Source organism: Lynx canadensis, chromosome C2 (assembly GCF_007474595.2).
Source record: "Lynx canadensis isolate LIC74 chromosome C2, mLynCan4.pri.v2, whole genome shotgun sequence".
NCBI classification, from domain to species: domain Eukaryota; kingdom Metazoa; phylum Chordata; class Mammalia; order Carnivora; family Felidae; genus Lynx; species Lynx canadensis.
The window spans coordinates 156,627,736-156,652,558 of NC_044311.2; the positions used below are offsets into that span (position 1 = coordinate 156,627,736).

At 59.5% G+C, this 24,823-nt stretch overlaps 1 protein-coding gene across 3 annotated transcripts; it reads left to right on the plus strand.

The window, feature by feature from the left end:
* Positions 1 to 2,318: 2,318 nt before the first annotated feature.
* Positions 2,319 to 12,857, plus strand: GATD3A (glutamine amidotransferase like class 1 domain containing 3A). 3 transcript variants are annotated; one of them, XR_003971644.1, is made up of 7 exons: positions 2,319 to 2,501; positions 2,919 to 2,971; positions 4,799 to 4,912; positions 5,833 to 5,952; positions 8,652 to 8,744; positions 8,997 to 9,256; positions 10,637 to 10,720. XR_003971644.1 is itself a non-coding variant. In XM_030328815.1 (7 exons), the coding sequence occupies exons 1-7, from the start codon at positions 2,373 to 2,375 to the stop codon at positions 12,141 to 12,143; spliced, it is 795 nt and encodes a 264-aa protein (XP_030184675.1). In that variant the 5' UTR covers positions 2,327 to 2,372; the 3' UTR covers positions 12,144 to 12,857. The 3 variants fall into 3 exon arrangements, 2 of the variants coding, with proteins under 2 accessions (XP_030184675.1, XP_030184676.1); XM_030328815.1 differs by lacking the exon at positions 8,997 to 9,256 and adding an exon at positions 12,015 to 12,857 and having other exon boundaries at positions 2,327 to 2,501; positions 10,637 to 10,793; XM_030328816.1 differs by lacking the exons at positions 2,319 to 2,501; positions 2,919 to 2,971; positions 8,997 to 9,256 and adding exons at positions 3,763 to 4,556; positions 12,015 to 12,857 and having other exon boundaries at positions 10,637 to 10,793.
* Positions 12,858 to 24,823: the final 11,966 nt, after the last annotated feature.

Sequence of the window (24,823 nt, forward strand, 5' to 3'; positions counted from 1 at the left end):
TGGACAGCTCCCTTGGGGAGCTCACGCAGGTGCAGGGGGTGACACGAGCTGCTCTTCCGTGGAAGGCCCCTGAAAGCCTCACCGAGCAGGACACCGAACCAGCTTCTCCCCAGCTGGGGGCCTGTCCCAGGGGCTCAGTAGCGAGGGCCACCAGGGTCAGGAAACTGGGCCGACCTGGGTGCAGCTCTTCCCTGAGGCTGCCTGGAGGCCTACAGGGTCGGGTGCGGGTGGGGCAAGCGCCTGGGGGCCCTGTAACCCTTGGGGGCCCATGTGCAGGTGTCACCGGGTGTCTGTGTCCGCAATTCTCCCCACGCTCGCGGAGGCTGGAAAACCAGCCAGTCTTTCCAACTCACCTCTGCTTTCTTGCTAAGTTTCACATGTGCACGTTGAAGTTACGAACATTGATAGTGGGAACTGGTTTAGAGTGCAGTTGGGAGGCCAGCAGCGGCGGCTCTCAGCCCCATGGCTACCTGTCCACTGCAGACCCCAACCAGGAGAGACTTTCCTCCCGCCCCGGAAACGGCCCAGCCAATGGGAATCCACTACACTTCCAACTCCCAGTTTACTCCAATGGACTGTTTACAACGCCCCCCCCCCCCAGCCCCAACTTTATAAATGAGCCTTCACTGGACCGCCCCATGGTTTGACTGTAGTTTCAGCTTGGTGGTAGGGCTCCTGTCTCCAACAAACCCATTTTTGCCTGTAAAATAACCGGCAGCGTTATGTTTGACAAAGTGTAGCCGAGCAGACCCTGGAGAGGACAGAGGAGTGGGAGGTGGGGGCCCTGCAGGGCCTGGAGATGTGGCCGGCCTCCTACACGCTCAGCAGGGAGGCGGCTCTCAGCTCCCAGCCCTACTGAATCAGAATCTGCATCGTAGCCCTCCCTTCCCCAAAATGGAGACATAGTGCATGTTAGCATCATCCCCGTGACCCCGTCGCTCTTATCAGCTCATGTTCTGGAGGTGACACTGAGGGGACAAATGAACGCACCCACCCGCTGGTCCCCCAGGAGCCGTGTAGAAGCCAGAATCCCCATGGGAGAGTTCCCAGCTGCAGGGAAAGGATTGAGAATGGCTCTCTTGGGACCAGAAGAAATTGGGTCCATCTGTAGAAATGGAGGGGTCACGGCTGAAGGTTCAGGAATAAAGACAGTGATTGTTCCAAGCTCATCTTTGGTTCTTTTAGAATATCCTGAATTTGTTATTGTAGTTTCCCAGGAAGATCTCTATGCAGAGATTTACCCTAAGTCTTAAAAAATGGAAAAATTTAAACATCAGTGACAGTGGCAGCTTTGGGTTGAAATGCACAATATGTCTGCAGTCCTCCAGTGGCTTCCAAAAGTGACCACTTAAATTATCTTGGGGGCGCCTGGGTGGTTCAGTGGATTAAGTCCAACTTCACCTCAGGTCATGATCTCTCTGTTCGTGGGTTCGAGCCCCGCGTCAGGCTCTGTGCTGGCGACTCTAAGCCTGGAGTCAGTCTGCTTCAGATTCTGTCTCCGTCTCTCTTGCTCTCTCTGCCCCTCCCCCACTCACACGTTGTCTCTCAAAAATGAATAAACGTTTTATACATATGTATATAATATATATATTACATATAAACTCTTGGACACCTGTTAGTTTGCAAAATAATAGATTAAGGGAAAGTATAATAAAGAACGTATCCAGGCGGCTCACGTGACCTGAATCCAGGATAACAACTATGTATTTTTAACGGGAGAATTCCAGCTAGTACCTGAAAGAGTCCTGCTACCCCCCCCTCAGCAAGGATTTAATGCATGGAGACACTCTGTGCATCCGAGGCAGCGCGCGCCTGCAGCAGAAAACAGACATCCCCGTGGCTGTCCTCGCCCCAAACCGACCCGGGGAGCCTTTCCAACCAAGCTCAACTTGCAGGAAATGCGGAAGGCGGAGCCCCGAGGGGGCTCCCATCCGGATCCCGAGTCAAACACCACGAAAAGACGACTTGAAATGTGAACGTGGGTTATTCGCCATCAAGGAGCTGCTCCCAGGAGTGCTGACAATAACGAAGTCTGGAGTCTCTCTATCGGCCGCGAGCCGCGCCCGACCCGGGTGCCACAGCCCGCCCCAGCTGGGTAGGGGGTGCTTCCCGCCCGAGGAGCTGCTGCTGCCCTGGGCTCGGGGTCCCGGACCCCGGACACGCTACTGCGTCGACTCACGCAGACAACAACCAGCGTACTCGCGGGAGAGGGGCCGGGGCGGGCGGACGGTGCGCAGGCGCGGCCCCGCCCACCGGCGCGCTCACGGGAGTCTGGGCCGGGGCGGGCGCATTGTGCGCAGGCGCGAAGCACGCTCGTTCCGCCCAGGCCTCCGCGGTCGTTGGCCCCTGCGACCCACTGTCCCCGCGCAGTCATGGCGGCGGTCAGGGCTCTGGTGGCGCCCAGGCTGGCGGCGGCCTCCGCGTTCGCGCCGCTCCATGCACCCGCCCCGCGCGCGGCCCTACACAGCTCCGCGCCGCGGCCCCGGGCCAGGGTCGCGCTGGTAAGCGGACTTCGGCGGGCGGGCATGGGGCGGGGCTGCCGCCAGAGGTCACGGCCGCTTCCCATCCAGTTCCGCCCGAGGTCGGGCCCTCCTCACCCCCCACCCCCGAGGTCGGGCCCTCCTCACCCGCCCCCCCGAGGCCCGACCCCCCTTAGCCCCTCCCCTCCCCCTCCCAAGGTCGGGCCCTCCTCACCCCCCCCCCCAGCACCACCACCCCCCGGGCCATCCCCCAGCCCTCCTTCACCTCTGCCCGCGGCGGTTCTTATGGTCCTCGCCGCCACCCCACCGAGGCCCGCCCCCTACCTCTCTCCATGCAAGTCCCTTCTTCACGCCCCTCCCCCTGGCCGGCTGCCTCCAGGTGGAGTCCCCTTTGACACCCTCTCCCCCCCCCCCCCCCCCCCCCGCGCTGTCCCGCAGGTGCTGTCTGGATGCGGAGTCTACGACGGGACTGAGCTCCACGAGGCCTCAGCGTAAGCCCTGAAGGACCCTTTGCCTTTTCCTGAGCCATTTGGAGAAATGTTTGATTAGAAAGGCAGAGGAAACGAGCCACCAGGCACGGGGAGGCACACAGCGGGGGCCAGAGATAAGTTCTCTAAGTGCCACCTGTAGCGTTGTCACTCAGAGACAACCATGGAATACATCTCGTGTTTTTTTAACACTCATGGTTAACTTATTTTTATTTAAAAAAAAAAAATTTTTAACGTTTATTTATTTTTGAGACAGAGAGAGACAGAGTATGAATGGCGGAGGGTCAGAGAGAGAGACACACACACACAGAATCTGAAACAGGCTCCAGGCTCTGAGCTGCCAGCACAGAGCCTGATGCGGGGCTCGAACTCACAGACTGCGAGATCATGACCTGAGCCAAAGTCGGACACATAGCCGACTGAGCCACCCAGGCGCCCCACCCATGGTTAACTTTGAGATCAGAGTGCGTCATCATGACTCTAGGGCGATGAACGCCTGGGTGGTTCAGTCGGTTAAGCCTCCGACTTCAGCTCAGGTTATGTCCTCGCGGTTCGTGGGTTCGACTTCAGCTCAGGTTATGTCCTCGCGGTTCGTGGGTTCGACTTCAGCTCAGGTTATGTCCTCGCGGTTCGTGGGTTCGACTTCAGCTCAGGTTATGTCCTCGCGGTTCGTGGGTTCGACTTCAGCTCAGGTTATGTCCTCGCGGTTCGTGGGTTCGAGCCCTGCGTCTGGCTCTGTGCTGACATCTCGGAGCCTGGAGCCTGCTTCCGATTCTGTGTCTCCCTCTCTCTCTCTGCCCCTCCCCTGCTCACGGTTTGTGTTTATCTCAAGAAATAAACATTAAAAAGTGTTTAAAGGAAGGCTGTGAGGCACGAGGCACCTTCAGCTGTGGACGGTGTTTTTGATGTTTACTAACGTGGCTTTTTATTAAAGGCTTCTGTGAGCAGGACTGGTAGATGTCAGATCCGGAGTCGGTGGGCAGGGAGAGTTAGGTCATGGTTGGGGAACCTCTGCCTCCCAAGTGCAGGGCCCGAGCGTACCCAGAGGAGCCTGAGGCCCCTCCCCGTCCTGCACCCGCCTGCGGGTGCGGGTGTGGGCACTGGACATGGAGTGGTCTTGGGAGTGGGCAGAGCTGGCAGGCGGCAGAGGGCCAGGAGAGCTTCCCGAGCGGGGCTCGGAGCAGGGGCACGAGAAAGCAGGCGGGCTGCGTGAAACCTCCGGGGTGTGGGCAGGGAGCCCTGTGTGGAGAGCCCTGCAGGTTACAAGGACGAGAGCCTGAGTCCCAGGGTGGTTCTACCGGGTCACCCACCTCATGTCTCCTCCTCTGAAAGGGGGACAGTGAGAGCCCCATGTCTGGGACAGATTTGGACTTGTGCCTGGCACACAGCAGCCCTCAGGGAGACCTGCATATCTCTCTCCCAGCCCTGTGACTATCATGGGAGAGGCGGGAGAGAGCGAGTGTCATGACCGGAAGCCCCCCTCAAACCCTTGAGGGCTGCGTTGATTGGCCTGTGGGAGGAAGACCGCCCTGAAGCAGCCTGGGGTCCAGGCTGGGACACCAGTCGAGTCACCCGTCCCTGCACCCCGGTTTGTAAAGGGAGCGTGGGGACTAGCTGGGCTCTGCAGGCTAGTTCAGGGACAGCGAATCTGGATTGTGGCCGTTTGGGTCATCGGCAGGCCAACTATAACTTTTTGTAAAGCAAGTAGGATATTAACGTGCACGAGAGACTTCTGCAGGGCGCTCTGCAAAAACCCTGCTTGTAGAAACACGCTAAGAGGTAAAGCTGGGTTGGGCATGTTTCAGTTCTGTGTGATTTTCTTCCACGCAGGGTACTGGTTCACTTGAGTCGTGGCGGGGCTGAGGTCCAGATCTTTGCTCCTGACGTCCCTCAGATGCACGTGATTGACCACACCAAGGGGCAGCCTTCTGAGAGCGAGACCAGGTGTGATCCTGCTCCTCCGTCCTGGAATGTGGGCACGGGCCTGGTACAAACTCCCTGAGAGCCGGCATGCTGGGTGGCTTTGTCCTGGCGGGGACCCTGCCTGCGCTCTGAGTTCTGAACGCAGTCATTCAGAGCCCCCGTCCTCAGGCTGTCCTGTGGTCGTGCTGTTGTTATCTTTTAATGCCTACCAAAACACGGAAAGGATAGAAAATTCCGGCTAAGTTCCTCCTATCTTTGTTTTGACCCACTTCTACTTTTTTTTTTTTTTTTTTTGTACTATTTATACCCTAGGTGGGGCTTGAATTCACGACTCTGAGATCAAGAGTCATCCCCCCACCTTTGTTTTGGTCAAGGCTGTGCCTCCCAGCTGGGTCTCGTGCCGTGTTCACCTGTTTGGGCCCCAGTCTCTGAGCTGGCTCGAAACGGTGTTTCTGTCACTGAGGCCTGTGTGGTCTTTGTGCTCTCAGAGCCTTCCTTCTCCTCCAGTCTTGCTCCAGTGCAGGGACGGCCACACTTGCCCGCTGGCTTCACACAGGGGGCGCTCTTTCTCCTGGGAGCTGGTGTCGGCCGCCCCCCCCTTCCTTTTCTTCCTGGGACACTGGTCCTGGCTGCAAGGCCTGGGGGAACACGGCATGGCGCCTACTGTGGCTGACCCTGGTTTCCTTCGCTTACCTGTGCGGCACCTTGGCCTTCCCCTGCTCTGTCCTGTCTTTCATCCGTCCCCAGTTCTGAGCACTCCAGATGCTCCAAATGGCCGTGTCACCTTCTCTAGGTCCTTGAGTGCACGTGCTGGTGCACTTCCCTGGCCCGAGTACATGTTTTCTTGTCCTGTGGTAGTGTTCCCCCTACCCCCCCCCCCGCCCCGTTTTGTAGTCTGCAGGCTAAAGTTTGCTTCAGGCCTCTTTTGTGTTCTTTCCCAGGAACGTTCTGACGGAGTCTGCAAGGATCGCCCGCGGCAAGATCACCGACCTGGCCCGGCTCAGCGCAGCGGATCACGACGCTGCCATCTTCCCTGGAGGCTTCGGAGCCGCCAAAAACCTGTGCGTGTGGGGTCTCTGGGGTGTTCGCTTTTCACCTGTAGCGAAGCCGGGGACGGAGACGGGGTGGGGACGCGAGCAGCCGTTGGGGATCTCAGGTTCCAAAGGGCTGCACGGAGCTGGTCTGTGACAGGGAACCGGCGTGGCTTGGGGCTTAGGTCAACAGTTAGCCAGACGTGCTTTTTCTGTCGCTTCTCCCAGAATGCTCCTGGGCTGCTGCTGCGGGGGTGGGGGTGGCGGGGGTAGGGGCTTTCTCTGATCTAACCCTGTGCCCTGCCGGTCTCCGTGTCCGTGTGAAGCTGCTGTTCCGGTGGGCCGTTCAGATGCTGGTCCCAAGTGGAAAGGTTTTGCTCTCTGGTTGTCACCCTGGTAACTAGATCTGCAGCCGGGAGGGCTCGCTCTGGCCTGACGTCCTGTGGGTTTTAGATCCTCTTTCTGTGCGCATCCCGGAAGCTCTCTGCGCGCTGGCCTTGCCATCCAGCACATCCGTTCCGAGGCGGCTTTGGCACAGCCGTCGTGGGTGGGAAGCCGGAGCGGGAGGGGGGAGGGCGGGGGGGGGGCAGCTGCCTTGGGTCCTCGTGCTCACTGCCGCCCTCGCCCTGTTGGCTTGGCTGGCCAGTGCCACCCCCGCCCCCCCCCGGCGGCGGTGCAGCAGCTCCCTGGCTGGCTCTGTGGGTGTCCCGCAGCCAGACGTCAGGTTCCCTGATGTGTACGCTGACCCCTGGCGGCTCCCCTCTGCCTGCAGACATCTGAACAGCTTTCGTCCACATCCCAGCCCTGCGTTCCCAGCCCCTCGTGGCGGTGCCTCCCGCTCCTGTCCACTTTGTCTTCCAAAAACCAGCCTTTCAGGCGACTGCCACCTTCACGCACCTCTCGGCAGTAGATGGCAGAGGACGGCCTGAGCTGCTGGCTGGACTTCCTCTTCTGCCAGACCGAGGTTTTTTCGTCGGGAGGACGAGCCTTATCTGTGACCCTTAGCTCCTCCCTGAGGATGAGGGCACTTTGGGGGTCTGTCGGGGTTGTGTCCCCGGCACAATTGACCACCCACGCTCGGTTAACTACAGACACGAGGCGCGCTGGGTTGTCGGTGGGTCCGTGTCTGTGCGCTCAAGGAAGCAGTGGCCTTGGGTCAGTGCTGTTGTCTGAACCCACTTCCTGGGGGAAGCTGTGGCTTATGGTCGCTTGCCCTGTTTTTCCCAACCTTTCGAGAAGTCAGGCAGGCTCCCGTGTCCTTGGTCTCCGAGGCTGCGGCTGCTGTGGTTGCCGGTTGTGCAGTGTGCACGCGGAAGGCTAGTTCGCTGGGGATGCGAGTTCACAGCGGGAACCGGCTTCCTCTCGTGTGGGGCCTCAGGCTCCTGCCCGGCCGTGTTTCCTCCGCCAGAGGTTCATACGCGTGGTCATGTTAAACTAATGAGGTGGAGGTGTCTTAAGCTCAGTGATGTGTACTTTGTGTTTTCCGCCAACGGGGTGGCTTGTTGGTGGCCCTCTAACCACCTCACAGCCACACACGCAGATCCCGTTGGGTAGACGACCCAGCTCTGACGGACACCGTGTTTCCAGTTCCCCTTTTGTCTTGAAAGCTGTTTGGAGGTACAGTTGACACGTGTTTAAAGAGTAAAGTTGAGGGGCGTCTGGGTGGCCCAGTCGGTTTGAGCGTCCGATTTCGGCTCAGGTCATGGTCTTGCAGTTCATGAGTTCGAGCCCCGCGTCGGGCTCTGTGCTGACAAACAGCTCAGAGCCTGGAGCCTGCTTCAGATTCTGTATCTCTCTCTCTCCCCTTCCCCTGCTCATGCTCCGCTTGTCTCTCAAGAATAAACAAATGTTAAAAAAAAGTTTAAAAAAAGTGGGGTCCCTGGGTGGCTCAGTCGGTTGAGCGTCCAACTTCAGCTCAGGTCATGATCTCGCGGTTTGTGGCTTCAAGCCCTGCGTCAGGCTCTGTGATGGCAGCTCGGAGCCTGGAGCCTGCTTGGGATTCTGGGTCCCCCTCTCTCTCTGCCCCTCCCCTGCTCATGCTCTGTCTCTCTGTGTCTCAAAAATAAATAAAAATATTTAAAAAAAAAAGTAAAAAAAAAAAAGTAAGGTTGGCTGCGTTTGGACGTGCACGCACCCCGAGAATGCAGCAGCCCCTCAGGGTGGCACGCCTCCCTCGCGCCCACCGTTGTCCGGTCCCGGGGCTGTGACGCTGCCCTGGACCTCCCAGGACGGAGGAGCCGCGTGTGCAGAGCGGACAGCCCAGAGACGGGGCTCGTGGCGGGGAGCGTGGACTTTGGGCTTCGGTGGGTGTGACCAGTTGCCTCCCAGAGCGGTGCGGGTGCACACCCGCCGGCTGTAGGAGGGGGGCCACGCCGGACGCCTCCGCGGTCATCGCTGCAGTGACAGAAGCCGTGTGTCGTCTCACCTGCGCGCGCCTCTCGCCTGGTCCGTGGGGGGCCTGCTGGCTTTAGGTCCGCGGCCTGCGCCCCTGTCACCTCCGGTTCGCTGTGGCATCTGCTGCCCTCCCCCGCTGCCGTTTTTGCTTCTTTCTGACACAAAGTTAGGAAAAAACACGTCCGTGTAATTGTACAAAACACACGACACACACGTGAACTGCTTGTCGCGGGTGCTGGGGAGGGAGCAGAGCCACACATAACGTCTGCGGGGTAGGGTTGGAGGCGCCCCAGGCTGGTGGACACCAAACTGTGAGAGGCCTCTTCTCGTGCTAGGAGCACCTTCGCCGTGGACGGGAAAGACTGCAGAGTCCACAAAGACGTGGAGCGCGTCCTGAAGGAGTTCCACGAGGCCGGCAAGCCTATCGGGTACGTAGGGGTGGGGAGTGCAGGGCTGCACCGTCCTGAAAGCCTGTTTTCGCTGAGGGGTTCACAGGACGTCCTAGGCACCTTCCAGCTCGGAAAATTCTGTAGTTGTGTGCTTAGGTCAGTATCGCTTGGTGACTTTATAGGAAAGAGAGCTTCTGGGAGGTTCCCCAGTCAGTCCTTCCCTGACCGCCAGCCTTTTCCAGTGCTCATTCTCCTCTCCTGACCTCTGCCTTCTGTCCTCGCTCCGGGCAGGCTGGAGCGAGTCACACACGAGCACCGTTCCCCAGCACCTTCCTCTGGGCCTGCACGCTCATTGCGTGCTTGGGTCTTTCACACTTGTCTGCACACCCAGACTCACCGGACCTTGCTCTTGTCGAGGTCCGAGGTCCTGGGTCCTGGCAGGTGGTGAGGCCGGCCACACCTGCCACCAGGAGCATGATGGTGCCCCTGTTGCCGGATCTGAGCCCCTGAGACTCGGCTTCCACGGACGCCTGGCCCCTGCTCTGACGAAGGTCGGTGTTTGTCCGTGTCAGTGCGCCGGAGCGTGCAGAGTGCACGGCTTCGGGTCTGCTGGTTGGAGAGACTCCCTCGGGAGCTCTGCGGTGAGAGATGCAGTGAAGACAGCTCATTGTGGTATAGACGGGAGCACTCCAGATCCCCTCTGACATCTGTGTGAACAGGGCTGTGTTAGAACCCTCCCACCTGGATGGGATATAGCGCCTGGCAAGGACAGTCCCCGCCCAGTCACTCTGCGGGGAGCCCCCTCCTCAGAACGGGGCCGGCCTCGGGTCTGCAGGTCGGGAGCATGTCTGCTCGCACGGTGCCTTCTCAGTCCCGGGCCTGCTCGGAAGAGACAGGCAGCAGGTGACGGCCATGCTCCACGCCTCTCTCTCCCAGAATGCTGTCACTGGAGCGGCACCCACTTCTGTGGGCCGAGCGCTAAGGGGGACCCTAGCACCCTGCTTGTCATGAGCACAGGTGGAAGCAAGGGGTCCCGGTGGCTCGGCCGCCTGTGTGTATGTCCTCTGACCTCCGTGCAGGAACGGTCCCAGCAGGGGCTTCTGTCCGGAGCACATGGCTTTGGCTTGCTTCCGTGTCCACAGCCCAAGACCAGCACGGCCGGCCACACAGACAGCCCCACTTGAGGGCCGATGCCGCCGGGTGTCTGTGCAGGCTCACGACACAAGACGCTCCGGAGACACCAGGTCCGGGGACTGTGTCAACTTGGTGGCTGGGGGAAATTTCTGTCCGGGGTTTCTAAGTAGGCGGGTTAGCTGTGGGGTTTGAAGCACCGTGTGAGTTTGTTTTGACGACACTTTTTCGTGGCTTGTTACGATAGCTCCTACGCGGGGCCTTTAAAGGCCGCGCAGGAGAACCGGCAGGGTGCTGTGGGAGATGAGCCAGAGGAGAGGCCTGTGTGGGAACACGGTGGCCCAGAGAGGTCTGGGCGGCGGCTGGAAGGGTTGTGGACCCCGGGGGAGGGGAGGGCAGTCCCCGACAGCTACACGCTGGGGCGGCCCGGCCCGTGGCCGCTATGGTGGATGGCCCGTGTGCCCCCTGAGCGCGCGCTGACACGGGCAGGGTGCCGGTGTGATGTCTGGTGCCCAGGGGTGTGGTGTGGCCAAACCACCGTGCTCGGGAGCGACTGGTCGGGAGTGCCTCCCGGCTGCGGCCCGTAGGGGAGTGAGCGGAAGCTCGTGTCACCTGCGACGCCCCTCGCCCCGTTGGCCACGGCCACCCCGGGCGGCCCGGCTTCCACCTCCCAGCTGCCAGGCCCTCTGGCTAGTGTTGGCACTCGTCCTCAAGGTCAGGGAGGTCTGCGTGCCTGGCTGCGCCCCTGGCCGGGCGTCCACTCGTGTGGTCCCGAGCTGACCCTGTCCTTCACTCTTCAGCTTGTGCTGCATCGCTCCCGTTCTCGCAGCCAAAGTGCTCCGCGGCGTCGAGGTCACCGTGGGCCACGAGCAGGAGGAAGGCGGCAAGTGGCCCTACGCGGGGACCGCAGAGGCCATCAAGGCCCTGGGCGCCAAGCACTGTGTGAAGGGAGTGACCATATCCTTTCTGGCAGCCAGGGTGGCGGTGGCGGTGGCTCCGGGGACCCCCCCTCTGGCTCTTGAACCGGGAGCTGCGCTGCCGGGGGCACCTGGGAGCACATGCGTGACACGTGTAGGGTCCGATGCCGGCACGTGTCCCTCCCTGGCCGTGTTTCCAAGTCGGCCTGGTGGATGCGGGCTGGGTTCGGCACACCCCAGGCACACAGGGCCACCTGGTCAGGCGAGCGGTCGGCCTCAGGCTCGACGGGGATGGCTTTCTGGGTGGGAGGCTGGGAGCTGCCTGCCAGTGAGGGGAGTGAGCTTGCGCCCCAGGGTGGGGTGGAGGCTGCCCGTGGATGGGAGCAGTACCGGGGGGTTTCCTGGCTTTGGTGGAAGTTCCCCTGGTGGTGTGGACGGGAGCCAGCCCAGTGGCCTCATTGGTCCCTGGTCCTCCTGCAGGTGCCCGAGCGCTGTGCACACAGAGCCTCGGGCCAGGGCTGACCACAACCCAGGTCCACACCTGGACCCAGACCCAAGGAACAGAGCAGCACGGTGTCCCGGAAGGTGCCTGGGTGTCTGTCTCGTGACCCTGGGTGTCTGTCTCAAAGGTGCTTTTCTCTCCTTGGAGGGCCGTTTGGCTTACAGACAGTTTCGGTTAAGTGCCCACCTCCCTCCTGCGCAGAGTGGCCGGCCCGCCCAGCAGCTGTGTGGGTGGAGCTGGCCCGGGGCCTTTGGAGTAGGTCCAGGAGGGCACCTTATAGGGAGGGGGCAGGGCCAGTCCCATCAGCGCTTGGCGTCTGCCCGACCAGGGCGAGAGCTCGGCTTGTGTCGGGGGAGGGTCCCGGGTCGGAATGGCCTCTTGTGGCCGACACTCGGAGCGGCTCTCTGTTCCGGTTTCTCAGACGAGGTTGCTGTGGGGCCGGCGCTCCTGTGTGTGCAGCCCAGGTCTGCGGGCGGGCCTGGGTCCCGTGGGGGCCTGCCACCGTGAGGGGTCTGAGGAAACCAGCGCTGGGCTCACTGAGGTCGGGACGCGTGTGCTCTGGTTACGGGGTGTGAGTGGCATGGGACGTGGACCCTGGCCGCGGGGACTGCGGCAGGAAGGATCCCCCATTTGGAGCTCCATTGAGAAGGGCGGCGGAGCACACTCTGGGGGTGGGCGGGGGCGGGGGTCAGGGTGGCGCTTCACGCCCGCCACCCGTGTGTCCTTGCCGGGTGACTGTTTTCCGTAACTTCCGTGCACGAAGCTCACGTGGACCAGAAGAACAAGGTGGTCACGACCCCGGCCTTCATGTGCGAGACGGCGCTCCACCACATCCACGACGGGATCGGGGCCATGGTGAAGAAGGTGCTAGAACTCTGTGGGAAGTGACAGCGCCGTGAGCCCCGCCTCCTCCACCAGGTGGAGCTAGTGGCCTGGCTTCCCGTGCTGCCTGCCGTGCGGCAGGAATTCGATTCTCTGCTTGCATCTATAGGTGCTTTTTGTCTGAAGAGGAACCTTGGCTGGGGTCGGCGGACGGCGTTCCTTCCGCTTGGCGGAGGCAGGCAGGGCCCGCACTGAGCCTGCGGCTGGTGCCTGCTTGGTGCCTGCGGGCGCAGGGCGGCTGACATCCTCCTGTGACAGAGATTAAAATGGGACCTGCTCTTTCAGGAGAAGAATTGGGGCACAACATCCCACACTCTTAGGTTTGGCCGGCTGTAGGGTCCTTGGTGTCTGGGGGGGAAGAATTTTTAAGTTTGTGGGTCTGGTAATTAGGAAACCACGTCACTGAACTTCTTGGTGATTGAGAACTCTGTAACTTGGAGTAACGCGTTCAGAAATGACACGGGGGCTTCATTTGAGGCCGGGGGAGTTTGCTTTCCCAAATGGACGCCGGGACGGCCGCGTGTCGGGCCTCCTGAAGCTGGCACGCAGGAGCACAAACCAGGGCTCTAGCTTTCCAGAAAGGGGGGGAGGGTGTGGCAGCCGGTCTGTGTGGTCGGCCTGCTGGGCGGAGACCGTCGGGTTGGTCCCAGGCCACGAGCAACAAACAGCCGGTGTCGGATGTACAGAGCAGGGGCAATAAAGCGTCTTGTAGCCGCACCAGCCAGTGTCTGTCGTGTGTGTGCTTCTGTTTTGGGGACAAACGTCGAGGGCGGCACCTGAGTGCAGGGCAGGCTTCACCCCCTGTGGCACATCCCTCCTGTCCGCCTCCCGTGACCCCCGGGAGGGTGTCCCCGCACGCAGCTGCCATTGCGTCCGTCTGTGCCTCATTTGGTTTTGAGAAACTGCGGGGGTCGGCATAGCGGGCCGTTGAGTGTGGTGCAGCTGACGCTGAACTGTGTGGGTGCTGGCCTGGGAACGGGGCACCGAGGCACAGGCCCCCCACGCCACCCTTCAGCACTCTGCTGCCGTGAGAGGTAAGTGACAATGAGCCTTGTGGTTTTCCAGGCTTGGAGGGGAGCACGGAGAGCAGGGCCTGTGGACAGGGCATTAATGCCTGAAAGCGTGCCCCCTGGCCCCCCCCCGTTCGCCTGGTATCTGTGCCAGCCGGCCCCGACGTTTCTGGCCCTTCCTCCGTGGGCACTCCGTTCTCTGCGGCCTGACCTTCCCCTGCTGAAGCAGGAGCACACCCACCGGCACCAGCCTCGCTGGCTGGGATGGTCCTTGCCCTGTGCGCTGTCCCGGGGCCCGTCAGAGGTCAGGTCACGGACGACCACCTCTCTCTTAAGAAACTTGTCTGTGGAAACACTTGTTCCGTGTGTACACCCGTGCACGTGGGGGCGGGGGGGCTGGATCACCAGCGTGTGGCTCACGGAGTTATCACAAGGCGAACACAGCTGTGGAACCAGAGGACCCATCCCTGCCACCCCCTCCCCCCCCCCGCCCGCCACCACCACCAGGGATGGTGCACGTCTTGGCTCTGTGTACAGGCTTTTCCCTGTGGAAATGTTCCCAAATGGGCTTCTCCACTGGGGCTTTCCCATGTCACCTGAGCGCTGCCTTCACAAATGTCCCTGTCGGTGTTTTGGCGCACGTCGCGGCCCCGGCTGTTGCCACATCCAGGGGCGAGGCCGCCGGGTTGCAGGGATGTTTCGAGCTTGGCTTTAGTGGGGAGGGTCCATGTGGCGCTGGGGCCTGGCCGGCCTCCTCTGTGTCCTCCCCGCCACCCGGTGGGCATGGATGGCGTGGCCCTTGGTTTTTTCTGGTGTCTCCTTGACGTCCGCTGAGGCCCATCGCCTTTTGTCTACTTCTCGGCCTTCTGACGATCTGGTTTGGTGAAGCACGTGTTTAGGTTTCTCATTGGAGCTACTCGTGTGTTCTGGTTGCACGTCCTCCGTGGGTACGTGGGCTGCACGTGTCTACTCCCTTTTCTTCCTCGAGGGGCCGTGACGAGCAGCCCCTCCCAGTGCTTGTGCAGGCCCGTCCCCCGCCCTCCCCGGTGTGTGGGGTTGTCTTGAACTTCGCTCCCCAGGTCAGGAAGGCGTCTTCCCGCTCCCTGTTGTCTCTCTCCACCCGTATGTCAGTAGTCTGTCTGAAGGCCGCGTTTACGAATTCACCTGCTCTGCGGGCCGTGCACGGTGGCCCGGGAGCAGTCCCCCCGTGGCCACGGCGCCCCCGGGAGCTGGGCCCTGCACAGGGGTCGCCGCTGGCACCGCCTGGAGCCCCCTCCCGCCTCCGCCCGCTCGGGGGTCTCCCCACGGGGCTCGGGTGATGTCAGGTGGTGCGGGACCCAGAGCCCGTGCTCAGGAAGTGGCAGGCTGGCTGGCTGTCCCCTCCTCTCGCTGTGCTTCCCCGGAGGGGCCCTAGAGGGGGCGGGGAGAACGTGAGGGACGGTCCCCACGGAAGTGCTTGTGTGATGGCGTAGTGTTCGCACAGCTCTGCGTGCTGGCCGTCGCCGTCCATCCTGTCCCTTTTCAAAGGGACAAAGTGTCTGCTCTCCCAGTTCAGAAGGACACGCGCGCCTTTCCTTCTAAAATCCCGCCGCCGCGATGCGTGCGGTGACCGCCAGCGTGTGTGGCTTCCACGTGCCAGAGCCCGGCGGCACTCGCGCCCACTCAATCCTTGCGGCAGCCGTGGGAGGGGGCCCGGATTGCCCCACGCTGAAAGGTCAGGCGGAAGGACCCGCGTTGGAGCCCGTGCTCTGGAAGTAAACCCCAAGCGTCGGGAAAGCCCGGAGAGTGGCCCAGCGGCCCGGAACCAAGGGGGTGCGGCCATCTCTTCATTGACGATGAACGAGTGCCTCCTGCGTGGCAGGCACTGTCCCAGGGGTGGGGGGACAGGTGAATGCGAGGTGGCTGGCCGTGTGTGAACAACGTTCCAGATGGAACCCCGGAACCTACGGCCAGAGAGTTAGTTCAAGGGCGGCACCGGCGTGGGGCGGCAGAGGGTACGGGTGACGTGGCTGGTGTCCGCGACGGGGCGGTTCCGGTGCCCAGAAGCCCCTTGACACAGAGGACAGGCTGAGGAGGATGCCCGTGGCTTGGGCCCTGCCCCCGCGGGGCATCTCTTCACCTGTCCTGTCCCCTCCACCCAGAAAGCCCAGCGCCCCTGGCCCCTCGGCTCCTTGCTTTACCATCAGCCCCCAGCAGGCGTCCCGCACCCCCTGGCCCGCTGTTGTGAGCTCGTGGTCTGTATCTGCGCGTTACTGGTTTCTCGTCTGCCCTCTGCTTGGGCCAGGGGTTCCAGGAAGGAAGACACCAGCCTCACACGTGTGCCGGGAGCCCCACGGACGGTAGGCTCGGCCTGAATGCACCGGTGGATGCCGGGAGCCCTGAGGCTTGCTGCTGGAGCGTGCGGTTCGTGCAGAGCTCCATCCGGGTGCCCGCCCTCAGCCCAGCTCCAGGGCCCCCTTCCTCACCCCTCCCCACCTCTGAGTGACACCTGCTTTTCCTGCATTTCTTCCGCAAGGCTTCCCTTGGTAGCACTGTTTGCTCCGTACTGACTGTTTTCTAGAGCAGTTTTAGGTTCACAGCAAAATTGACAGGGCTCCCTTAAACCTGCTGCTCTCCGATATGCATAGACCCCCCCCCCCCCCGCCATTATCACTGTCTCCCACTGGGTGGTGCCTCTTACGCGAACCTGCACTGACACGTCATCGTCGCCCACAGTTTACGTCAGACCCACTCTCGGTGGTGCGCGTTCCGTGGGTTGGACAAAAGTGTGATGTCACGCAGCTCCCGCTACGGTGTCTTACAGGGTGGTTGGCGCTAACGGTTTTCTGTGCTCTATTTATCCCTCCCTCCCTTCTCAGTCCCTGGCAACCCCTGACCTTGCTGTTGCCTCCATGGTCCCGCCTTTTCCGGGACGTCGCCCAGATAGAATCGTACAGGGTGCAGCCTTTTCAGATTGGCTGCTGTCACTTAGTGAGATGCACCCGCGGACCCTCCGTGTCTTCGTGGCGTGACGGCCCGCTCCTTCTTAGCGCCGAATACCATCCCGTCGTCTGGACGCACCCGTGTGTTTGCCCATCACCTCCCGAAGGGCACCTTGGTGGCTTCCAAGGTCTGGCAGTTATGAATAAAGCTGCCGGAAACATCCGCCTGCGGGTTGTTGTGTGGGCGTGAACGTTCACCTCCTCTGGGTAGACCTCAAGGAGCACGACCGCTGGGTCGTATGGTCAGAGCGTGTTCGGTTTGGTAAGAAACCGGCAAACCTTCCTCCGCGGCGGCTGCCCCTCTCTGCTTTCCCGCCAGCAGTGAGGGAGCGTTCCTTCCGCTCCGCGTCCCCGCCAGCGATCCGTGTTGTCGGTGTTCCGGGTTGTGGCCGTTTTCATGGGTGCACGGTGACGTCGTCGTTTTCATTTTCGTTTCCCTGATGACGTGTGACGTCTGTATGTCTTCTCTGGTGAGGTGTCTCTTCAGGTCTTTTGGCCATTTTAATATCTGTTGTTCATTTTGTTGAATTTAAAAAGTCCTGTGGGGGCGGGCGCCTGGGTGGCTCAGTCAGTTAAGCGTCTGACTTCAGCTCAGGTCACGATCTCACTGTTCCTGAGTTCGAGCCCCGTGTCAGGCTCTGTGCTGACGGCTCAGAGCCTGGAGCCTGCTTCGGATTCTGTGTCTCCCTCTCTCTCTGCCCCGCCCCTGCTCATGCTCTTGTCTCTCTCTGTCTCAAAAATAAATTAAAAAAACATTAAAAAAAAAAAAAGTCCTGTGGATATTAGCGCTTTGTCAAAGTCTCCTCAGTTGGTGGCTGTGTTCTCACACTTGGTGGGCTCTTTGGCAGTGTGCTCGTTTTTACTGTGGATGAATTTTAGTTTATCAGTTATTTCCTTCACGGATTGTACCTTCAGTGTTGACCTAAGAAGGCTTCACCGTCTGGGCCGACCACGCTCTCTCTGATGTCATGTTCTAGGAGTTTTATAGTTCGGCCTTGCACATTTATGCCTGTGACCCATTTTGAGTTCATTTTTGTGAAGATTTGGTTTTTTTGCATGTGAATAGTCAGTTGTTCGTGCACCCTCTGTAGAATAGACAGTTCTCGGGGCGCCTGGGTGGCGCAGTCGGTTAAGCGTCCGACTTCAGCCAGGTCACGATCTCGCGGTCCGTGAGTTCGAGCCCCGCGTCGGGCTCTGGGCTGATGGCTCGGAGCCTGGAGCCTGTTTCCGATTCTGTGTCTCCCTCTCTCTCTGCCCCTCGCCCGTTCATGCTCTGTCTCTCTCTGTCCCAAAAATAAATAAAAACGTTGGAAAAAAAAAATTTTTAAAAAAAGAATAGACAGTTCTCCCACTCTACTGTTTTTGCGCCTTTGTCCGAGTTCGATTGTTTTTGCGTGGATCTATTTCTGGGCTCTCTGTTCTGTTCCGTTGGTCTATTTAGCTGTGCTGGTACCCGTACCACATTGTCTTGATGATGGTGGCTTTATAGGAATTTTTGGAGTTGGGTAGTACCAATATTTTAACTTTCTTCTTCTTTTTTTTAAATATTTTAGTTTTGAGAGAGAGAGAGTGCGCGCGAGGAGGGGAGGGGCAGAGAGGGAGGGAGACACAGAATCCGAAGCAGGCTCCGGGCTCCGAGCTATCAGCACAGAGACCCACGCGGGGCTCGAACCCCCGAACTGCGAGATCATGACCTGAGCCGAAGTCGGACGCTTAACCGACTGAGCCCCGAGGCACCCTGCCGTTTCATTGACATCTTTGTTTGTTTTGGATTCACAATATGCTTTTCCTTTTCAGATTTTCTAAGGTGGAAGTTCTGATTGTTCATCTCAGATCTTTTTTTATTTTCTAGCATATGCATCCGTTGCTATAAATTTCCTTCTGAGCTCTGCTTTTGGTGCATCCCACATATTTTGATAAGCTCAGATTGTCATTTAGTTTGAAGTATTTTTAACTTTCTCTTGAGACTTGTTTGATCCCTGTGTTATTTACAAGTGTGTTGTCCAATCTCCAAGTGTTTAGGAATTTCAGTTATCTTTCAGTTACTGATTTCTGGTTGAATTCCACTGTGGTCTGAGAGCAGACATTGTACGGTTTCCATTCTTTTAAATTTGTTGAGATGTATTTATGGCCCAGAACGTGGTCTGTCTTGGTGAGTGCTCCGGTGAGCCTGAGAGGAAAGTGTTTCCTGCTGCTGTTGGATGAAACGGTCACAGATGTGCCCAATGTCCAGTTGATGGATGGTGGCGTTGAGTTCGACTGTGTCCTTACAGATTTCCTGCCTGCTGGATCTGCCCTTTTCTGAGACAGGGCTGTTGAAGCCTCCAGCTGTAATAGTGGGTTCATAATTTCTCCTTGCAATCTATCTGTTTTTGCCACGTGTAGTTTGACACCCTGTTATCAGGCACATTTATGTTAAGGATTGTTACGTCCTCTTGGAGGATTGACTGTGTTGTCATGATGTAATACCCTTCCTTATTCCTGCTAATTCCCTTGGTTCTAAAATGCTATGTCTGAAATTAATAAAGCTACTTCCACTTTTGGTTAGCATTTACATGGTACGTCTTTCTTCATTTACTTTTAACCTAAATGTGTTTCTGTATTTAAAGTAGGTTTCTTGTAGACTACCGATGGTTGGGCTGTGTCTTTTGATCCACTCTGACAACCTCTGTCTTTCTGTTGGTGCACTTGGACCCTGGACATTCAAAGAGATAACTGACGTAGTTGGGCTACTGTCTACCATCGTTGTTACTCTGTTGCCCTTGGTCTGTGTCTTGTTTTTGTCTTCCACTCTTTTTCTGCCTTTCACGGTTTTTTTTTTTTTAATTTTTTTTTTTCAACGTTTATTTATTTTTGGGACAGAGAGAGACAGAGCATGAACGGGCGAGGGGCAGAGAGAGAGGGAGACACAGAATCGGAAACAGGCTCCAGGCTCCGAGCCATCAGCCCAGAGCCCGACGCGGGGCTCGAACTCACGGACCGCGAGATCGTGACCTGGCTGAAGTCGGACGCTTAACCGACTGCGCCACCCAGGCGCCCCAAGCCTTTCACGGTTTTAACTGAGCATTTGACATGGTTCCATTTTCTCTCCTTTCTTAGCATCTCAGGTTATTTCTCTTTTACCTTTTTCGGTGGTCGCCCTGCAGCTTGCGATACACTTACAGCTAATCCTGATCCCCTTTCGGATAACGCTGCCGGCTCCCAGGTACGGGGGCCCCTTATGGCAACACGACCGTCCTGCTCCTCCCTCCCGAGCCTCGCACGGTGCCGTCGTTCATTTCACATACTCCTCAGTCACGATCACGACTACCCTCCTTGCTGTTACTTTGAACGAACTGCTGTTGGATCAAGTAAGGAAAAGAGAAATACAACTTGTAACTCTTCCTTCAGTGACTTATGTTCCCTTAAGGAGATTTTAACGTTTCTTGCGAGGCAGGTCTACTGGCAACAGATCCCCTCAGTTTTTGTCTGAGAAAGATGATTTCCCAGGGTGTAGACATCTAGGCTGGTGGGCTTTATCTCTCAACCCTTTTAAATATTCACTGCACCGTCTTCCCGTCACATGGTATCTGGGGAGACACGGGAGGTCGTTCTTTGCTCCTTGGTCGGTAAGGTGTTTTTTTCTTCTCTGGCTTCTTTTCAAGACTTTCTTGATCTCCTGCAGTCTGAATATGACAGGCCTCATTAGAGATTTGTGGCCTGCCGCCTTTAACACGCTCTACGCTGAGGGCAAGGCTGAGCCCCTAGGCACTGCTCCCAGCAGCACAGACTGTTCTGGAAAGGCGGCCCTGGCTCCGGCCCAGCAGATGCCGCAGTGTCTCCTCTCTGATGCACAGAAGCAGGAAGGTTGTGTGGCTCTGGACGTTCTCACTGGCTCTTGTTGGATCTGGAAGTGCTTCCCCCCCGTGTGAGAAAGGAGTGGGCGTGCGCGGCGGGAGGACGGTGCCACAGCTGTGCCGGCCTGGGCGGGTGGGAGGCGCTGGCCGCACAGAGTCCAAGGCCGAGTGCTCCCTAGGGGCGGGGAGCGGGAGCCCCAGAGGCCCTGCTCCGGGTGGCGAGCTGGGGTGCCCGAGTCTGGCAGCTGCACTGGTGAGCAAATGCCCGCAGACACACTTGCAGTCTGGGGCCGACCAGCCCAGATTGTGGACTCGCACAAGCACGAACAGATAAAATGATGTTTTAAGTAAGTCACGAGGCTTCAGGGTAGTTTGTTACTCAGAAGAGGCGACTGATAGGCCCCGGCCCAGGCTGGGCTGGGGACCTGTTGCATCCCCCGATCCAGGGGTCTGTGCCTCTGGCTGAGCCCCAGGGGGTGGACGGGGCTATTCTTGTTCATACGGGGGCAGAGTCCCCCGCATGGGGCCTGGTGTGAGGTGTGCCCCAAATCGGTACCTGTGGGCTCGACAGGTAAATTCTGTACCCCAGGGCTTGCACGACTGCTCAGGTGAGCATTCCCTCGCCGGCCCGACCGGACAGCAGGGGTTGGGGTCTGGAGAGTCAGCAGACCTCCCAGACACGGCATCCGGGCAGGCGGTAGAAAGAAGGAAGTGGGTGGACGGCCGGGTCACAGCCCGCCCGTGGCTGGGGTGCAGGGGGGGCCCATGCCTTGGCAGTCCACGGTGGGACTGGGCGTCTGTAACTTGAGACCGTCCTACCTGCCCTGGGCCTGGCCCCCTGCTGTGCCATGTGCTGCTCCCTCACCCCCGCCACCCCCGCCCCCACCCCCACCCCCACAGGCTTGGGCTCTGAGGATCAGGAGGAGGGAGAACAGGGAACTGCCAGGCGCAGAGTGCCGCGGGGTGAGTCCTCGGCTGGCGTCAGGGCGCCATGGCACTGGAGTCACCCTGCCACGGTTCCTGGCCAGGCTGCTGTCTTGTCAGGCTTTCCTTTGTTTTTAATCGCTGTCGTTCTTCTTTTCTTCTTGTGATAAAATGCGCATAACGTAAAGTTTAGCATCTCAGCCATTCTGAAACTTCAGTGGCGTTAAGTTTGTGGCGTGCACCCCGCGTCATCCCCGTCTGTGGCCAGAACCCATCTCCGTCTTCCCGAGCGGGGACTCTGTCCCCATAGAGCACCAACTCCTCTCCCCTCCCCAGCCCCCAGCCTGCTATGGGTCTGAATTCGCTCCGGCACCTCCCCCTTTAGGCTTCGTGCGTGACGGTCCCGTGAGCACGGCTATATGGGCACCAGGTGCCTGACTTCAGTTCTTTTCGGGAGATGCCAGAGGTGGCATCTGTGTTTATGTTTCGAGGAACCTCACGCTGGTGCGTGCAGCAGCTGCCCCGTTTTGCGTTGCCGCCGGCTGCGAACGGTTCTCCTCTGCACACCCTTGCCCACACTTGTCCCTTCCAGATGACTGCCATCCTAGTGGGTGTGAGGCGGTCGTGGGGGTTTCTTGCCGGGCTTTGTCTACAGTGCTCCCCAGGGAGCCGCTCTTGGCCTCGTAGGTCATTTCTCAGTGGTTCTGCTGCCCCCGCCCACGAGCTGTGCTGGACACACAAGTGACCCAGAGCCCCGGCTGTGACCCTGCGAGTCCCTCATTCACTTCTGTGCCGAGTGGCTGCCATACGTGGGCCCTGAGCTAGATCCTGGGTGGACAGTAGGGGTCAGGAGAGAGGTCCTTAGGAGCGGCGGTGCCATGGAGACCTCTGGGCCGGCAGAGACACCTTCAGGAAGCCTGGCCGGACTCACCTCTGAGCCTCCCCTGGGGCGTCCGCCCCTGGTGCCAGGGCTGCGGGGGCTGTGGCGGGGCTTGGCGAGCTCTTTGCGAGGGGCTTCAGGGGTCCCGGCTGTTGTGAAAATCGGAAACCGTTGTCCATCCAGGAGACAAACAGAGCTTTTAGTGGGGGGGGGGGGGCACTCTAGGTGTTTGTGTGCTCGGGGTTTGCCCATGTGTGAACAGGGGCTTTCTATAACAGACATCCCCAAAGAGGCCCAGCTCCCCCAGGTGTCTGTGGGGCTCCAGTCGGGTCCTGAACCTGTGCTCCCCAAATGCACATGTGACCTCAGGTCCTGAACCCCTGCTCCCTGAGTACCCGCGTGACCTCTGGGGCTGAACCTGTGCTCCCCGAGTGTACGTACGACCTCTGGGGAGCTGCTTCAGGAGCCACAGGTGTGTTGCTTTGGATGTCTGAGAGGCCGACAGGTCCCCATCTCTGATGACGGAGTAGACTTGGCAAAGGCTGGAGCTCTGGAGGAATTCAGACGCGCTCCGTCACCCGCTGGTGCCACCGGTCCGTGCTGGTCTGTGCTGAGAGCACGTGCCCCTTGACCACCACCAGCACTGCCCGGGGCCCAGGGCGTCTCCTGTGCCGGGGGCAGCGTTTGGCCAGGAGGGCCTGGATCCTGGTTCCTGCTCAAGCAGATCCCAAGACTGTCGTGACCATAGAGGGGCAGTGAGAACACCTGCCCACGGGGCTCACGGGAGCTTGGGGTGAGTGTGGCTGTATGTATACAGTGGTATGTGTGCACCTGTGTGTATATGCAGGTATGTGCAGTTGTGCGTATATGTTGCTGTGTGTGCACGTGGGCTGGTATGTGTGCTCAGAGGCATACGTATAGGTATGTGTGATCGTGCGTACATGTTGGTACGTATGCGTGTGTAGGTATGTGTGCTCATAGGTGCCTACGTAGGTAAGTGTAATCATGTGTAGGTATGTGCATGAGTGTAGGTATGTGCACACGTGTAGGTGTGTGCAGGAGTGTAGTTATGTACGCGTGTGTTTGTATGCATGTGTAGGCGTGTACGTGTGTGCAGGTGTGTACACGGGTGTAGGTGTGTGCGTTAGTGTAGGTGTGTGCTTGCATGTGGGTATGTGCGTGCGTGTAGGTGTGTATATGTGTGTAGGTATGTGGACATGTGTAGATACGTACACACGTGTAGGTGTGTGCGCGAGTGTAGTTACGTACGCTTGTGTACGTATGTGTGTGTGGGTGTGTGCGCACGTAGGTATGGTGTGGGGTGTGTGCGTGTGCTCACGTGTAGGTGTGTGCGCGTTTGTAGGTGTGTGCGTACAAGTAGGTGTGTGTGTAGGTGTGTGCGCACATGTAGGTGTGTACACGTGTGTGTGTGCGTGGGTAGGTATGTGTGTAGGTTTGTGCGTCTCTGTGGGGGTGTGTGCACTCGTAGGTGTGTGCGCGTGTGGGTATTTGCGTGTGTAGGCGTGTGCGCACGTGTAGGTACGTGTGCTTGCACATACGGAGGTGTGCGTGGTAGCGTGTAGCGTACGTTGGCACATACGCGTGTGTGGGCGCACGGGTGTGTTACATGCGCGTGCAGGCCTGCGGGATGCGCGCGTGAACGTGAGCCTCTGGGATGGCATCAGGGAGGTGCCAGCCTGCAGGTGCTGCGTAAGCGGTGACTGTGTTTATGGCGTGTCTTGCGGTGTGAGTTTCCTGTTCGGAAACCACCTCGGCCACAGAAGAACGACCCCCGAGCGGTCGGGTGGGGCCGTGGGCCAGTGGCCCGGCGCCGTGGGCCGTGTGGGGAGCAGCAAGGGAGACGAACGGGGTGGGTGGGTGCCGCTTCTGGCCGCAGGGCGCGCCGCCTGATGCTCTGGCGACAGGGGGCCGGGTCTCCTGCCCCGCCTCTGCCTTGCTGGGAAAGGCTTTGGGCGGCTCCGGGGACCCCCACCTCTCCAGCCGGAGGGGCGGAACCCGGGACCGGATGTGCCCAACAGGAAGCCGGAAGGGTCCCGACTGCCGCGACCCCAAGGGGCTCGGGTGCTGCTCTGGAGCGTCTGCGATTTGTGGGGTGCAGGGGTCAGTGGCGCCCGGGGGTGGCCTGCCCGCCCTGTCCACAGGCCGCAGAAGTGTCCTCGGGAGCTGCCGGCACCCTTCCCTCGGGCCGTTCTGAGGGCCGAGTGAGGTCACACCTGCGTGAGACTCCGCAGACGAGACTGGCACATCGCACCAAAACCCTGTCCAGGGACGCCTTGGGGTTTGCCGTGCGGGACTGCAGAGGGTCTCCTCTCGGCCCTCGGGCCCAGCGGGCACACCCCTGGTTTTCTACTCAGTGGTCAGCCTCAGGGCTCTGCTCACATTTACCCCCCATTCCTTAGGCTTCCCAGAACCTTCTAGTTTTGGGGCCCCATCGCTTAGGTCACCATGGGTCTCCAGGGTGTGGTCCCACAGTCCAGGTACCATCCGTATTTTATCTCACCTGTCCCTGTGGACCCGGAACATCGGCGTGGTGCCACCACCGACCACGCAGCAGACTCCCATAGTCGAGGCCACGAGTCCCAGGTCACGGTTCGGGAGGCTGGCTTCCTCCTGAGGCCGCGAGGGAGAGTGTCCCGTGCTGTCTTAGCTGCTGGCGTTTGCTGACGGCTCGGCGGTTGCTCGGCCTGTAGAGGCCTCCGTCCATCGCTGCCCGAATCCTCAACGAGACGTGCTCCCCTGTGCCTGCGTGCACACCGCCGTGTTGTAGAGGGATGCCAGTCCGTGGAGCGGGCCCAGCCTAGTGACCTTGTTTCAACATGCTCACATCTGCAAAGACCCTGATGCCAAATAGGGTCACATCCCCAGGTACTGGAGGTTAGAATATGCCAGCGTGAATCTGGGGAGGACACGTTCAGTCCTTTACAGTAGGCGCTAGGATCTCGTTTGTAAGCGAGGAACTGAGGTGCAAAGCGAGGGTCCCTCCAGAGGCCCCGCAGCCCCAAGGAGGGCCACTGGGGGGACCCCAGGTGCTCTC